This window comes from Staurois parvus, unplaced genomic scaffold (assembly GCF_062004578.1).
Source record: "Staurois parvus isolate SC_StPar_1 unplaced genomic scaffold, SC_StPar_1.0 ptg001927l, whole genome shotgun sequence".
NCBI lineage: Eukaryota > Metazoa > Chordata > Amphibia > Anura > Ranidae > Staurois > Staurois parvus.
Window position 1 is genome coordinate 110332 of NW_028319723.1, and position 15513 is coordinate 125844.

Below are 15513 nucleotides of genomic sequence, written 5' to 3' on the forward strand. Positions count from 1 at the left end.
TAACTGCCTGGAGTTCACCTTTAAGTAGTTCACCAAATTCCAGTCTAAACAACAGAGACAGGCATGCAGGGGTTGCGTTCCCCGAAAACAGCTTCCCACCAGTACCAGATCCTGCCAATCAAACTATTGGCTCCGCCTCTTCACTTGACACACTTACGATAATAATGACTTTGAAGTTAGCAGTGATGTGTTTGTCCATCTTCCCGAGAAGGTCATAGCTGACAATATTGACGAGGCTTGCTGATTGGCTGTCCCGCCCAGTCACGATGACATTGATGCTATCAGGTCTGACAGACGGCAGCCACCTGTGGAAAGCCTAAACATACAGATGAGATCTATTAGAACACAAACCACAATGTAACATCAATGAAGCAGAGGGTCTGCAATGAGCAACGAATGATGGAAAACCGTCGGCTGAGGGCAACTTCATCAATCGCATCAAGTCGGGCCTCGTTCACATGGGGCGATGACTTGCATGGCCTGTGTAGGTCCGTGATTTATTGGCATGAGGATGCAAGGTGTTGCGTACTTCCCTGTGCCGGCACTCCCACAGATGTCTATTGGGACATGATAAAGCCGCTGTGTCCCAATGTGACATCTGTGTGGGTGCAGATCACCGATACGCTATCACCAGACTATTCTTTTTCTAAACAAGCATCTCATACGATTATATGAGCATTTAATGTATTTTATTCATTTTATTTACCTGGAAAACCTTCCCTTGTGTAGACATCTAAAAGCCCCAAAAGTGTTGCTGGACACCGCCATCCTGGATGTGATGTCAGCAACTGCCACAGATTTAGAACTGTCACTTAAGTGACACTTTGTAGCAGGGGTCTCCAAAGTACGGCACACAAGGCCATTTTTTCCGGTCTTCAGACTCAATGCAGAGACAGTCTCTGTTCAAGCTTTGTCAGATTAGGGGACCTGCGCTGCATACTCACCCTGTGCCTGTATGTAGCCTAAGTCCCACAACCCTATAAAGCAGCGGTTCTCAACCTGTGGATCGAGAGCCCTTTGGGGGTCGAGCAACCCTTTCACAGGGGTCGCCTAAGACCATCGGAAAACACATATTTCCGATGTGCAAGGAGAAGCTTCTGTGTAAAAAGCAGCTGCTGTGTAGAAAGCAGCTACTCTGTTAAAAGCAGCTTCTATGTTGAAAGCAGCTACTGTGTAGAAAGCAGCTACTGTGTAGAAAGCAGCTACTGTGTAGAAAGCAGCTACTGTGTAGAAAGCAGCTACTGTGTAGAAAGCAGCTACTGTGTAGAAAGCAGCTACTCTGTTAAAAGCAGCTTCTATGTTGAAAGCAGCTGCTGTGTAGAAAGCAGCTACTGTGTAGAAAGCAGCTACTGTGTAGAAAGCAGCTGCTGTGTAGAAAGCAGCTGCTGTGTAGAAAGCAGCTGCTGTGTAGAAAGCAGCTACTGTGTAGAAAGCAGCTACTGTGTAGAAAGCAGCTACTGTGTAGAAAGCAGCTACTCTGTTAAAAGCAGCTACTGTGTAGAAAGCAGCTACTGTGTAGAAAGAAGCTACTCTGTTAAAAGCAGCTACTGTGTTGAAAGCAGCTACTGTGTAGAAAGAAGCTACTGTGTTAAAAGCAGCTACTGTGTTGAAAGCAGCAGTATTGGAGGTAAAACGACACTCATGAATTATAATTACTGGGTAAATAATGTTATGGTTGGGGGTCACCACAACATGAGGAACTTTAATAAAGGGTCGCGGCATTAGGAAGGTTGAGAACCACTGCCATAAAGCCTGCCCCTCTCGGCTCTTCGCTGTGTTGTTCGTTGCTAGAGCTGCCGGCGTCCTAACAACCAATTAAATTATTTCATTGCAGGCCTGCTCCAACACCCAACTTCCACCCCGCCATTTACATATGTGCATACAACATGTCTGTGTATAAGCTGGGTGGGAGCAGGGAAGAACAGCCAGTCTAATCACCGTTAAAGGCACACTGCACAGGTCAGGGACACTGATGTCAAAGGGAAATAAGAGGTGGACACATATATGCAGGGAGACTGATAGGCAAAAAATGGGCATGGGAGGGGGGAGGAGCTCTGATGCGGACACATTTTTGGGGGGCTCTGATGGGGACACCTGTGGGGGAGCCCTATTGGGGACACGTATTGGGGCTATGATGGAGAGATTTGTGTGGGAGCTCTGATGGGGACACACTTCTGGGGGAGCCCTGATGGGAACACCTGTGGGGGAGCCCTGATGGGAACACCTGTGGGGGAGCCCTGATGGGGACACGTGTTGGGACTATGATGGAGACATGTGTGGTGGCTCTGATGGGGACACGGGTGGGGGAGCCCTGATGGGGACACACCTGTGGGGGAGCCCTGATGGGGACACACCTGTGGGGGAGCCCTGATGGGGACACACCTGTGGGGGAGCCCTGATCGGGACACACCTGTGGGGGAGCCCTGATCGGGACACACCTGTGGGGGAGCCCTGATCGGGACACCTGTGGGGGAGCACTGATGGGAACACCTGTGGGGGAGCCCTGATGGGGACACCTGTGGAGGAGCCCTGATGGGGACACCTGTGGAGGAGCCCTGATGGGGACACCTGTGGAGGAGCCCTGATGGGGACACCTGTGGGGGAGCCCTGATGGGGACACCTGTGGAGGAGCCCTGATGGGGACACCTGTGGGGGAGCCCTGATGGGGAAACCTGTGGGGGAGCCCTGATGGGGACACAAGTATGGGGAATCTGATGGGGACACAAGTGTTGGGGTACCTGACGGGGACACCTGTGGGGGAGCCCTGATGGGAACACGTGTTGGGACTATGATGGAGACATGTGTGGTGGCTCTGATGGGGACACGTGTGATGGCTCTGATGGGGACACGTGTGGGGGAGCCCTGATGGGGACACGTGTAGGGAGGCCCTGATGGGAACACCTGTGGGGGAGCCCTGATGGAGACACCTGTGGGGGAGCCCTGATGGGAACACAAGTATGGGGAATCTGATGGGGACACAAGTGTTGGGGTTGTGCTGGATACATTTGTGTGTGGGCTCTGAAAGGGACACATGTGGGGGCACCCTGATGGGGACATGTGCTTGGGGCTTTCATGGGAACACAAGTTCGGGGGGGGTGCTCTGATATAGACACCTACTTGTAAGAGACTCTGATGAGCGATGGGGACACAAATGTGCGGAGAGACTGACAGGGACAAAGATTTATGGGGAGACTCTGATGGGGACCAACTGTACTGCCTCTCAAATTCTATTCCGCTTCTTGTGGATTTATGAATAACTGATTTTTATTGGCCCACGAATGTGTGTAAAATATACGATATGGGTTTGCAGACCCCTGCTCTATAGTATACCCCATCACTAGGGGGGACGGGTGGAGGAGCTGGGCCAACACGTACAGCTACCGGAAGTGGAGAGGTCTATGACGTACAAGCAGGGCTGTGCAAGGGAATTGATTCTTCTTGAGGAAGCCTAATTTTCTAGCCAGAGGTACATTGCAAGTGAATTAAAAATTGTTTACGGAAAGGAAAGAAACTGCAGGTAAGCATTTAAAATACTTGTTTTCTGTGTGCTTTTCCTGCAATATTTTTACACTGGTGACGGATTCTCTTTAAATGTGAAGAAACACTCCTTTCATTGTTATAATATTTAATAATATATGTAAATAGGGCAGACATGTTTGCTCATTAGATACGTGGGTTCTGCTTCCTGTACAATGACTTACAGAGCCCATTATTAGGCTGTATCTGAAATACACACCAGCCCTTCTGGATGGCCCTAAAGAAATGATTTGCATAGCTCCTGCCATTATCCTGGAATGACCCACTTATTTCTGGGGATTGGAATGGAAATGAGACATGTACATGAAGACTGGTTTAATAAGGGTCTACCGGCCTCCAGCAGAACACCGATAGGCTGCTAATTATACTTGTCTGACATCCGGATGGCCACTAGAGGGAGATTCAACACCACATATATAATGTAAGACCTCGGTTTAAAAACGCCTCGGTTAACATCATTTTCAGTTTACAAATGAAAATCCATTCAAAATAATGCCTCGGTTTACTAATTTTTAAAAAAAAATTTTTTTGCACTACGAAGTGTACATCGGTACCGATTTTTAAATGCAATTGCCGTTTTTTTTTCTTCATTATAGCTCACAGAATGACCGGTCACTTTCCCCGGAGCTAACTTTGTTTCTTTTAACCTCCCTAGTGATCTGATTATGTCAGTATTTCTGTGCTCAAAGCGGTACATTTTTTTGCATGGAAATATGTATTTTTTTTTTTATTGTAGGCCTGTAATTTTTAGGAATAACTCGCTGAAATCTGTCCGAACAAGAGTCTAGTAAACATCCCGGGGAGGATAAAACTTGAAACACGAAATCATAAATTATAATATAATAAATAATCATAAAAAATAATAATATAATAATAAATTTAATTCAATAATATAATCAAACCAAAAACACTGAAATGTGAAATAGAGCGCCAAGTTCGCACATCGCTGAGCAAAGTCGCAGAATCGTTTTCAGTGTCTGATGAGGAATTTCCCCCACGAATCATTATCACTCAATTCTGCAAGTGGTTCTGATTTACTATCGCTGTTCTCTAGCCGGTCTAAAACCGCTTTTGACCTAAAGGGACGCTTTTTGGACGCCATGGACGTTTCTCAGTTTCCAGGCAGAAAGAACAGTAAAAATGCAGGCAGGGCGCCGGACAAAGCACTCGGGACAAAATGTATGTGAAATGGTTTGATACAGGAATGTTATACTATGTGATTTTAGTGTATTTAGTGAATGTCACTTTTTGTCATTTTCAAATTTCCCGCCAGTTCCGTCCCCCGTACGTCCCGACGTCGCAGGGAACGAAACCCGGAAGACAGATGCCGGCATCGGCCGGATTACATCGCCGGGGACACTGCAGGGGGGACATCGCGGGAGCGCAGGACAAGGTAAGTGAAGAAGAGATCCCGGAGCAACGCTGCAGTGTATTCCTGAGTGTAGCTCGGGGTTACCGCTTGTGGTGCTGAAACTTTACCCCGAGCTACACTCAGGAATACCGTCAGGGGGTTAAGAAACTAAAAGGAAACATTGTTTCTGGGAAATAAACTAAAAGAAAACTTTCTTTTAGCTGGGGGGGAAAGTGACAGCTGAATTTCTGAGCTATAGTGAAGAAAAAAAAAAGAAGAAGCGGTAATTACATTTAAAAGCCGCACCATAATAAATAAAAAAACGGCGTGGGGTCCCTCCTCCTATCCATACCAATCCCTTTGGGCGTGGGGGTCCCCCCCAAAATCCATACCGGACCCTTATCTGAGCATGCAGCCCAGAAGGTCAGGAAAGGGAGGGGGGAGTCAGATTTTGGGAATCCCCTACAGCAAATAAAAAATAATTTTTGCTGAGATACTTCCAAAGGGAAATCGAGTCTAAAGGGATGCAGACCCCGACGCTTTCCTCATTAGAACCCTGCAAGTGTTGTAGCCGATTGATAATTAAAAAAAAAATACCATTAGATTAATTTTCCACATGGACACAGAGGGGTAGATTTGTTAAAACTAGAGCACTCAGAATCTGGTGCAGCTGTGCACGGCAGCCAATCAGCTTCTCACTTTAGATTGTGCAGTTAAGCTTTGAAAATAAAACCTGGAAGCTGATTGGTTTCTATGCAGAGATGTACCAGCTTTTTAGTACTTTTTGTTTTAGTAAATAAACCCTAAAAGATAAAAACAGAGTTACTCCTATTTAGCTGCACTTAAAGCGAAGCGCCACCCAAGAGGGGTAGTTCAGCTCTAAACCCTCATGCACACTGCTGCTCCGTGAGTTTAGGAGCTTTTGGCGTTTTTTTTTGCCACAGCCCCTGAACTGAACTCAATAAAAGCCTATGCGTCCATGTACCAGAGTTTAGGGGCAGTTAAACATTCCTCTTCTGAACGCAGAATAATTGCGTTCAGGAGAGGAACGTTTTGGCCAAAAAACGCGTGTAAATGCGGCAAAACAAGTCTAAACGCTAGCTGTGTTTAGCGCTTGGGTGTTTATCGTATGTCAATGCAAAATACTCTGGCCGACCAAATTAATAAACGCCCAAGCGCTAAACGTGGTACCGCGTTTACATGCATTTTTGCCGCGTTTAGCGTTTTTCTGCTGCCAGGAGAGTTGAACGTCTAGGTGAGTTCACACGTACATGAGGCGTAAGGTCTCCCCCCCCCCCTCCTCTCTACAAAATGACACTTTTTTTGAGGGGGGGAGGAGAGGGGGAGCAGGTACCTGGTTTTGACAGGTAACCGCTCCCACTTCTGCTTGGACTGCCTTAGTGATCCAAATGGAAATTCCACTGTGGGCAGCACAGTGACCCAATGATTAGCACATCCGCCTGGCAGTACTCGGGTTGAAGGTTTGAATCCCAACCACGGCACCACCTGCCTAGAGTTTGCATGTTCTCCCTGTGCCTGCGTGGGTTTCCTCCAGGTACTCCAGTTTCCTCCCACACTCCAAAGACATGCTGGTAGGTGAATTGGCTCCTGTCTAAATTGTCCCTAGTATGTGTATGTATGAATGTGAGTTAGGGACCTTAGATTGTACGCTCCTTGAGGGTTAGGGATTGATGTGAATGTAGACTCCCTCAAGAGTTGGTTGTGACCAGCTCAGTGGATTGCTGTAGGAAAGTCCTGGATTCTTTCTTAGATACACAGAATATAACTGGATATAATATTTATAGGGAAAGCTGATCCAGGGAATATCCGATTGCTTCTCGGAGGATCAAGAAGGAATTTTGTCCCTGCAGGAGCAAATTGGATCGTGCTTTGCTGGGTTTTTGCCTTCCTCTGGATCAGCTGTGGGTGAAGGATTATAACTTTTTTTTTAATGGTTGAACTGGATGGACTTTTGTCTTTTTTCAGCCAGACTAACTATGGAACATATATGTAAAGTGCTGCGTAAATTGACTGCGCTATATAACTACCTGTAATAAATAAATAAATAATAAATAAGTTCACCCCCACCCCCACAGTCTTTTGGGACTCGTCACAGGTCCCAGAAGACTGCAGGACCATTCACAAAGCGCAGCATGGCTCACGCATGCGCGGTGCCCCCCCCCCCCCCGCTGTGAAGACACAAGCCGTCCCAGCCAGGTGCCCACAGTTGAGATGCCGGGGACAGAAGACAGAGGGAAGGACCGGCTGGGGTGAGCGCTGGATGCCTGGACAGGCGAGTGTCTGTCTATTAAACGTCAGCAATTTTTGTAGCTACTGACTTTTATTAACCACTTCCCGACCGGCCGTTGCATATAAACGGCCGGACGGTGGCAGCGCAGAGTCGGCCTCCCCGCACCCTGCTTGTGCGCGCTCCCTGGGAGCGCGCATCACCACGATCTGGTGCCCGCTGTGTCCTCCGGACACAGTGAAACACCGATCGTCGGACGGGACCTCTGTACGAGGTCCTGATCATGTGATCACTGATTGGCCAATCAGTGATCACATGCAAAGTAGTAAGCAACATGTCACTTCTGACATCATTGCTTACTACATGTGAAATCTGTGAATGATCACAGAGGTCACATGGTACAATGCTATTCACAACAGGCTTGTACCATGTGACAAGCTGTGACCAATCACAGCTCACTCAGTACTTCTCAAGGAGTGCAAGAATGCACACAGAGAGAAAGAGAAATGATTGCTTTTACATCCTATATGGGTGTAAAAGCAATGTGTAAAAAAAAAAAAAAAAAAAAACTTCATCACCCCCCACAAGTAGTACAGTGTCACCATGGTGACACTGTACTGCTAGGGTGACAGTATGTAAAAAAAATAAAAATAAATAAAAAATAATAATATAAAAAAATAAAATAAAAATGTAAAAAAAAAGTTTAAAAATTATAATTTTTGGTTATAAACTAATTTGGATTTTTGTTTTTACTAAAAAGATAACAGAATAAATTTTGGCTAATATTTATGATGAAATATTATTTATTTGCAAAATTTTATTAAAAAAACACTTTTTTTTCAAAATTTTTGGACTTTTTCATTTACATAGCAAAAAAAATAAAAATCCCAGTGGTGAATAAATACTGAAAGTGTCCAGACTGGAAGGGGGTAAAAGTGTCCAGACTGGAAGGGGGGGAAAGTGTCCAGACTGGAAGGGGGGGAAAGTGTCCAGACTGGAAGGGGGGGAAAGTGTCCAGACTGGAAGGGGGGGAAAGTGTCCAGACTGGAAGGGGGGGAAAGTGTCCAGACTGGAAGGGGGGGAAAGTGTCCGGACTGGAAGGGGGGGAAAGTGTCCGGACTGGAAGGGGGGGAAAGTGTCCGGACTGGAAGGGGGGGGGGGGGGAAGTGTCCGGACTGGAAGGGGGGGGGGGGGAAGTGTCCGGACTGGAAGGGGGGGGGGGGGGAAGTGTCCGGACTGGAAGGGGGGGGGGTGAAAGTGTCCGGACTGGAAGGGGGGGAAAGTGTCCAGACTGGAAGGGGGGGAAAGTGTCCGGACTGGAAGGGGGGGAAAGTGTCCGGACTGGAAGGGGGGGAAAGTGTCCGGACTGGAAGGGGGGAAAGTGTCCGGACTGGAAGGGGGGGAAAGTGTCCGGACTGGAAGGGGGGGAAAGTGTCCGGACTGGAAGGGGGGGGAAAGTGTCCGGACTGGAAGGGGGGGAAAGTGTCCGGACTGGAAGGGGGGGAAAGTGTCCGGACTGGAAGGGGGGGAAAGTGTCCGGACTGGAAGGGGGGGAAAGTGTCCGGACTGGAAGGGGGGGAAAGTGTCCGGACTGGAAGGGGGGGAAAGTGTCCGGACTGGAAGGGGGTAAAAGTGTCCGGACTGGAAGGGGGGGGAAAGTGTCCGGACTGGAAGGGGGTGAAAGTGTCCGGACTGGAAGGGGGTAAAAGAGTCCGGTCTGGAAGGGGGGGAAAGTGTCCGGTCTGGAAGGGGGGGAAAGTGTCCGGTCTGGAAGGGGGTGAAAGTGTCCGGACTGGAAGGGGGTGAAAGTGTCCGGACTGGAAGGGGGTGAAAGTGTCCGGACTGGAAGGGGGTGAAAGTGTCCGGACTGGAAGGGGGTCAAAGTGTCCGGACTGGAAGGGGGTCAAAGTGTCCGGACTGGAAGGGGGTCAAAGTGTCCGGACTGGAAGGGGGTGAAAGTGTCCGGACTGGAAGGGGGGCAAAGTGTCCGGTCTGGAAGGGGGGGAAAGTGTCCGGTCTGGAAGGGGGGGAAAGTGTCCGGACTGGAAGGGGGGGAAAGTGTCCGGACTGGAAGAGGGGCAAAGTGTCCGGTCTGGAAGGGGGGCAAAGTGTCCGGTCTGGAAGAGGGGCAAAGTGTCCGGTCTGGAAGTGGTTAAACATACAAATGACTGGATCCCCTCCTTAAAGTCAGACTGAAGCTCCAAAGCACCTTGTGTTGTAACGCAGAGCAACGCATGGCTGCTGGAAATGCGACGTGCACCTCTTTTGCTGAGTTTTGGTATACTGTGTGCTAGTGTACTGCAATACTATGAACAGCCCCCCTTGGAAGATTCCCCTCTTATCCTGTTTCAGTAACATTTTGAATAAGCCGTCATTTTCCGCCCCGGTGACAGCGGCCGCCGTGACACAAGAGAGGATGAATCCCCGCAATGGAGATGGCAATCGAAAAGTCACAGGAGGCAAACTAATCACCACTTCACACTTCCAGCTTCTGGAAGTGAAGGATGAATGGGAGCGAGTCCACACTCCTTGTACGGAGGCAACAGAAATATTCCATGACTAAGCCCGCGCAAGGGTGAAATGCGTCAGTGTGGGCGGTGTTAGGCGAGGATGCAGTGTGCTTTGCCCAGAATAATACCGTTTTGATAGAGCTGACGTCATCGGAATGCGGTCATGCAGTTTTGTTCAGAAATAAAAACCTGAATGAGGTTGTAACCCTCCCACACTAAAGAAAATATTTGGGGTTTTAAAGTGATTGCAACCCCTTACCTTGTAAAAACAACCCATTTAAAATAGAAATGAAAAGTAAAACATTTATGTATACATATAAAAAAAATTATAAAACACCTTTTTTTCCCCTTTTTAAGTGATCACATACCCTCAGTTCTCAGCTGCATACAGTGAAGGAAATGCGTAGTGAAGGAAATGCTGATGTTGAATGTTCGCCCCTCACAAAGAAATGATCGGTCTAAAAATCGAATGTTCGGTGTATTGTAACACTGAGAGACAGAATAGCAACAACAAATTCAGCAGAAATGCGTCTAACAAATGATGACTGATCTGCATGTTCATGAGGGAAATAAGGATTTGATCCCCTATCATTCAGCAGGATTTCTGGCTCCCAGGTGTCTTTCATACAGGTAGCAAGCTGAGATTAGAAGCAGTCTCTTAAAGGGAGTGCTGCTAATCTCATTTTGTTACCTGCATAAAAGACACCTGTCCACAGGAGCAATCAAACCATCAGATTCCAAACTCTCCACCATGGCAAAGACCAAAGAGCTGTCCAAGGATGTCAGGGACAAGATGGTAGACCTACACAAGGCTGGACTGGGCTACCAAACTATCACCAAGCAGCTTGGTGAGAAGGTGACAACAGTTGGTGCAATCATTCACAAATGGAAGAAACACAAAACAAGTGTCAGTCTCTCTAGGTCTGGTGCACCATGCAAGATCTCACCTCGTGGAGTGTCAATGATCATGAGAACAGTGAGGAATCATCCCAGAACTACACGTGAGGATCTTGTCAATGATCTCCAGGCAGCTGGGACCACAGTCACCAAGAAAACAATTGGTAACACACTACGCCGACAAGGACTGAAATCCTGCAGTGCCCGCAAGGTCCCTCTGCTCAAGAAAGCACATGTCCAGGCCCGTCTGAAGTCTGCCACTGAACATCTGAATGATGCAGAGGAGGACTGATGGAAAGTGTTGTGGTCAGATGAGACCAAAATCAAGCTCTTTGGCATCAACTCAACTCGCCGTGTTTGGAGGAGGAGGAATGCTGCCTATGACCCCAAGAACACCATCCCAACTGTGAAACATGGTGGTGGAAACATTCTGCTTTGGGGGTGTTTCTCTGCTAAGGGGACAGGACAACTGCACTGCATCAAAGGGACGATGGACGGGGCAATGTACCATCAAATCTTGGGTGAGAACCTTCTTCCCTCAGCCAGGGCATTGAAAATGGGTGGTGGATGGGTGTTCCAGCATGACAATGACCCAAAACACATGGCCAAAGCAACAAAGGAGCGGCTCAAGAAGAAGCACATTAAGGTCCTGGAGTGGCCTAGCCAGTCTCCAGACCTTAATCCAATTGAAAATCTGTGGAGGGAGCTGAAGGTTCAAGTTGCCAAACATCAGCCACCAAACCTTAATGACTTGGAGAGGATCTGCCAAGAGGAGTGGGCCAAAATCCCTCCTGAGATGTGTGCGAACCTGGGGGCCGACTACAGGAAACGTCTGACCTCTGTGATTGCCAACAAGGGATTTGCCACCAAGTACTAAGTCATGTTTTGTGAAGGGGATCAAATCCTTATTTCCCTCATGAACATGCAGATCAGTCATCATTTGTTAGACGCATTTCTGCTGAATTTGTTGTTGCTATTCTGTCTCTCAGTGTTCCAATACACCGAACATTCGATTTTTAGACTGATCATTCCTTCGTGAGGGGCGAACATTCAACATCAGCAGGGGAGCAAATACGCATTTCCTTCACTGGGGGAGGAGAAACAGGAGCACACTGATATTATTATATAGGATTTATATAACGCCAACAGTTTGCACAGCGCTTCCCAGTGAATGGCTGTGCAGGGGGGAGAGGGGTGTGTCAGGATGAGTCTGATCATTGGAGGAGAGCAGGCTGAGGTCCTAGCACAGCTGGAGAACTGACCAGGTTAGACTCATGCCTAGTGTGGTCAGTTTTTAATAAAAAAACAGAGGGACTGGCAGGAACACCAGGGATTTCACACAAAGGAAGCAATACAGAGAGAACAGAAGACTTTTTCATACAAGTACATGATACAACAGGCACATATCAGGAATATGAAATGTTGGGTTTACATATTCTTTAACCTCCTCACGCCGGCCGCATGCAAATGTGCGGCCTTCCGGCGTCCGGACCTTGATGCCGAGCGGCCACAGATTTGCGTGCAATTAAGAAAAACATATGTGTTGAGAGCGCTCCTAGCACACATGTCCGGTACTCACGGAAAGGTCCCGATCTCTTCTTTCGATCAGGACCTTTCCTGATCACATGACTGTCGTGACAGCGGATCACGGTGGTCACATGACCCTAAAACCCCACCCCGCCTCCCGGCTTCTGAAACTCTTAAAGGGCCAGGAGGCGCCGGTTCCAAGGGGATAAATACCAGAACGGCCCTTACACGCTGCGGTGGTGATGGAGAGACCTTACCTCGGCCCAGGTGAATCTGACAGAGGATGGAGCCACGACCAGCAGCGGCCACTCCTTCCTGTAATACGCCGCGATGCAGATGGCCTGAATCGTCTTCCCCAAGCCCATGTCATCAGCCAGCAGCAGGCGGCCTTCCCGGGAAATGGCGAAGCTGCAAGATCAGAGAGGAGGATGAGAAGCGAGGAGGAAGGCTTCACGATGGGACAGAGTCTACGAGGCACAATGATGTTTTGTAGAGGATAACCTCCCTGGCGGTCTAACCAATCAATGTGTTTGAATGTCAAAGTGTTACATTGTTTTCCATGGAAATTTGTTGTTTTTTATTGTAGGCTGTAATTCTTAGGAATAACTCACTGAAATCTGTCTGAACAAGAGTCTAGTAAACATCCCGGGGATGATAAAACTTGAAACACGAAATCATAAATTATAATTTAATAAATAATCATAAAAAATAATAATATAATAATAATAAATTTAATTCAATAATATAATCAAACCAAAAACACTGAAATGTGAAATATAGCGCCAAGTTCGCACATCGCTGAGCAAAGTCGCAGAATCGTTTTCAGTGTCTGATGAGGAATTTCCCCCACGAATCATTATCACTCAATTCTGCAAGTGGTTCTGATTTACTATCGCTGTTCTCTAGCCGGTCTAAAAGCTTTTGACCTAAAGGGACGCTTTTTGGACGCCATGGAGGTTTCTCAGTTTCCAGGCAGAAAGGGCGGTAAAAATGCAGGCAGGGCGCCGGACAAAGCACTCGGGACAAAATGTATGTGAAATGGTTTGATACAGGAATGGAATCCTAACTGATTTCAATGTTTTGTGTGTATGTCATGTTTTTACTTTTTTGAATCTCCCGCCGGCTCCGCCCCCCTGCATACCGACGCTTGCAGGGAACGGAACCTGGAAGACGGATGCCGGCCAGAGGACACAGCGGGAGGACATCAGGGATCACAGGACAAGGTAAGGATCGGGGATCGCAGGAGAGTGCCCCATTATTGGTGTCAGTGGGAAGAATAGTGACTGGTGTTGATGTCAGTAGCAGGAATTATGCCCCCTTTGTTGGTGTTAGTGGGAGGAATAGTGCCCCATCATTGGTGTCAGTGGGAGGAATAGTGCCCAATCATTGGTGTCAGTGGGAGGAATAGTGCCCCATCATTGGTGTCAATGGGAGGAATAGTGCCCCATCATTGGTGTCAGTGGGAGGAATAGTGCCCAATCATTGGTGTCAATGGGAGAAATAGTGCCCCATCATTGGTGTCAATGGGAGGAATAGTGCCCCATCATTGGTGTCAGTGGGAGGAATAGTGTCCTATCATTGGTATCAGTGGGAGGAATAGTGTCCCATCATTGGTGTCAGTGGGAGGAATAGTGCCCCATCGTTGGTGTCAGTGGGAGAAATAGTGTCCCATCATTGGTATCAGTGGGAGGAATAGTGCCCCATCATTGGTGTCAGTGGGAGGAATAGTGCCCCATCATTGGTATCAGTGGGAGAAATAGTGCCCCATCATTGGTGTCAGTGGGAGGAATAGTGCCCCATCATTGGTATCAGTGGGAGGAATAGTGCCCCATCATTGGTGTCAGTGGGAGGAATAGTGCCCCATCATTGGTATCAGTGGGAGGAATAGTGCCCCATCGTTGGTGTCAGTGGGAGAAATAGTGCCCCATCACTGGTGTCAGTGGGAAGAACAGTGCCCCGTTGTTGGTGTCAGTGGGAGAAATAGTGCCCCATCATTGGTGTTAGTGGGAAGAAAAGTGCCCTGTTGTTGGTGTTAGTGGGAGGAATACTGACTGTTGTTGATGTTAGTAGCAAGAATTATGCCCCGTTGTTGGTATCAGTGGGAGGAATAGTGCCCCATCATTGGTGTCAGTGGGAGGAATAGTGTCCCATCATTGGTGTCAGTGGGAGGAATATTGCCCCATCATTGGTGTCAGTGGGAGGAATAGTGTCCCATCATTGGTGTCAGTGGGAGGAATATTGCCCCATCATTGGTGTCAGTGGGAGGAATAGTGCCCCATCATTGGTATCAGTGGGAGGAATAGTGCCCCATCATAGGTGTCAGTGGGAGGAATAGTGCCCCATCATTGGTGTCAGTGGGAGGAATAGTTCCCCATTGTTGGTGTCAGTGGGAGGAATAGCACCTCGTTGTTGGTGTCAGTGGGAGGAATAGTGCCCCATCATTGGTGTCAGTGGGAGGAATAGTTCCCCATTGTTGGTGTCAGTGGGAGGAATAGTGCCCCATTGTTGGTGTCAGTGGGAGGAATAGCACCTCGTTGTTGGTGTCAGTGGGAGGAATAGCAGCTCGTTGTTGGTGTCAGTGGGAGGAATAGCACCTCGTTGTTGGTGTCAGTGGGAGGAATAGCAGCTCGTTGTTGGTGTAGGCAGAAAAAGTGACTCTTGTTGGTGTCAGTAGCAGGAATTGTGTCCCATTGTTGGTGTCAGTGGGAGGAATAGTGCCTCAAGGGCCGGATAAGTGCAAGCAAAGGGCCGCATCAGGCCCCCGGGCCGTAGTATGGAGACCACTGGTATACACTATAGATATTTTTTGCCATTTTTTCGCCCACAAAAGTAGAGTTACCCTTTAACTCCGGCAGCCCCGTATAACCTCAGGAGACCTCTGCTGATAACACGCAGGGCGGGTCAGCTGGCGGACCTCGGCGAGTTGGCTGGCAGATCTCGTGTTCGCTGTCAGCGCTCGCAGCACGTTCACATCCATACAAGCGTGAAAGTCTCATCCAGAATTAGGTAACAAAATATTTTTAGACCTGACATCATTTCTTGGCGTCCGTTCTCCTCCTGCTATGATCGGCTACGGACGACACGAGCAATAATGAATACTGATAACGGTCAGCCATGTGGTGCGCACCTGTCCGCCGTCATGTTGGTAAAGCATGCTGAGGCTTGTAGTTCACCAACGTCCAGCACTCCGGTGCCCGACACCTCCTCCCGGCATGTTTACGCATTAAATGGCCCTTTCCTCTTCCGGCTCATTTACCCCTTTGGCTGAAATAATTACTCCCACAGTGCATGAAATCAACAGTTCCCCCGTATGATCAGGACCAATAACAACGCTGCGTTAACTTCGGGCACTGCAGAACGGACAGCCGCACTACAGCGAGCGCTGATCTATCACTGGCTCCATTCACCGATATATGAAGGGCAGGAGAGAGGCCGGTTCAGCA

At 48.3% G+C, this 15513-nt stretch overlaps 1 protein-coding gene across 1 annotated transcript in view; it reads right to left on the reverse strand.

Annotated features, from left to right (window-relative positions):
- Nucleotides 1–15513, reverse strand: part of LOC149433252 (SNF2 related chromatin remodeling annealing helicase 1-like) — a gene marked incomplete at its 5' end in the record, with an annotated part of 77213 nt that overhangs the window by 34778 nt on the left and 26922 nt on the right. Inside the window, 2 exons of the mRNA XM_089664510.1 lie at nucleotides 158–316; nucleotides 12328–12478. Of these exons, the coding sequence (XP_089520636.1) occupies nucleotides 158–316; nucleotides 12328–12478 (310 nt within the window). The remainder of the gene's footprint in view (nucleotides 1–157; nucleotides 317–12327; nucleotides 12479–15513) is intronic.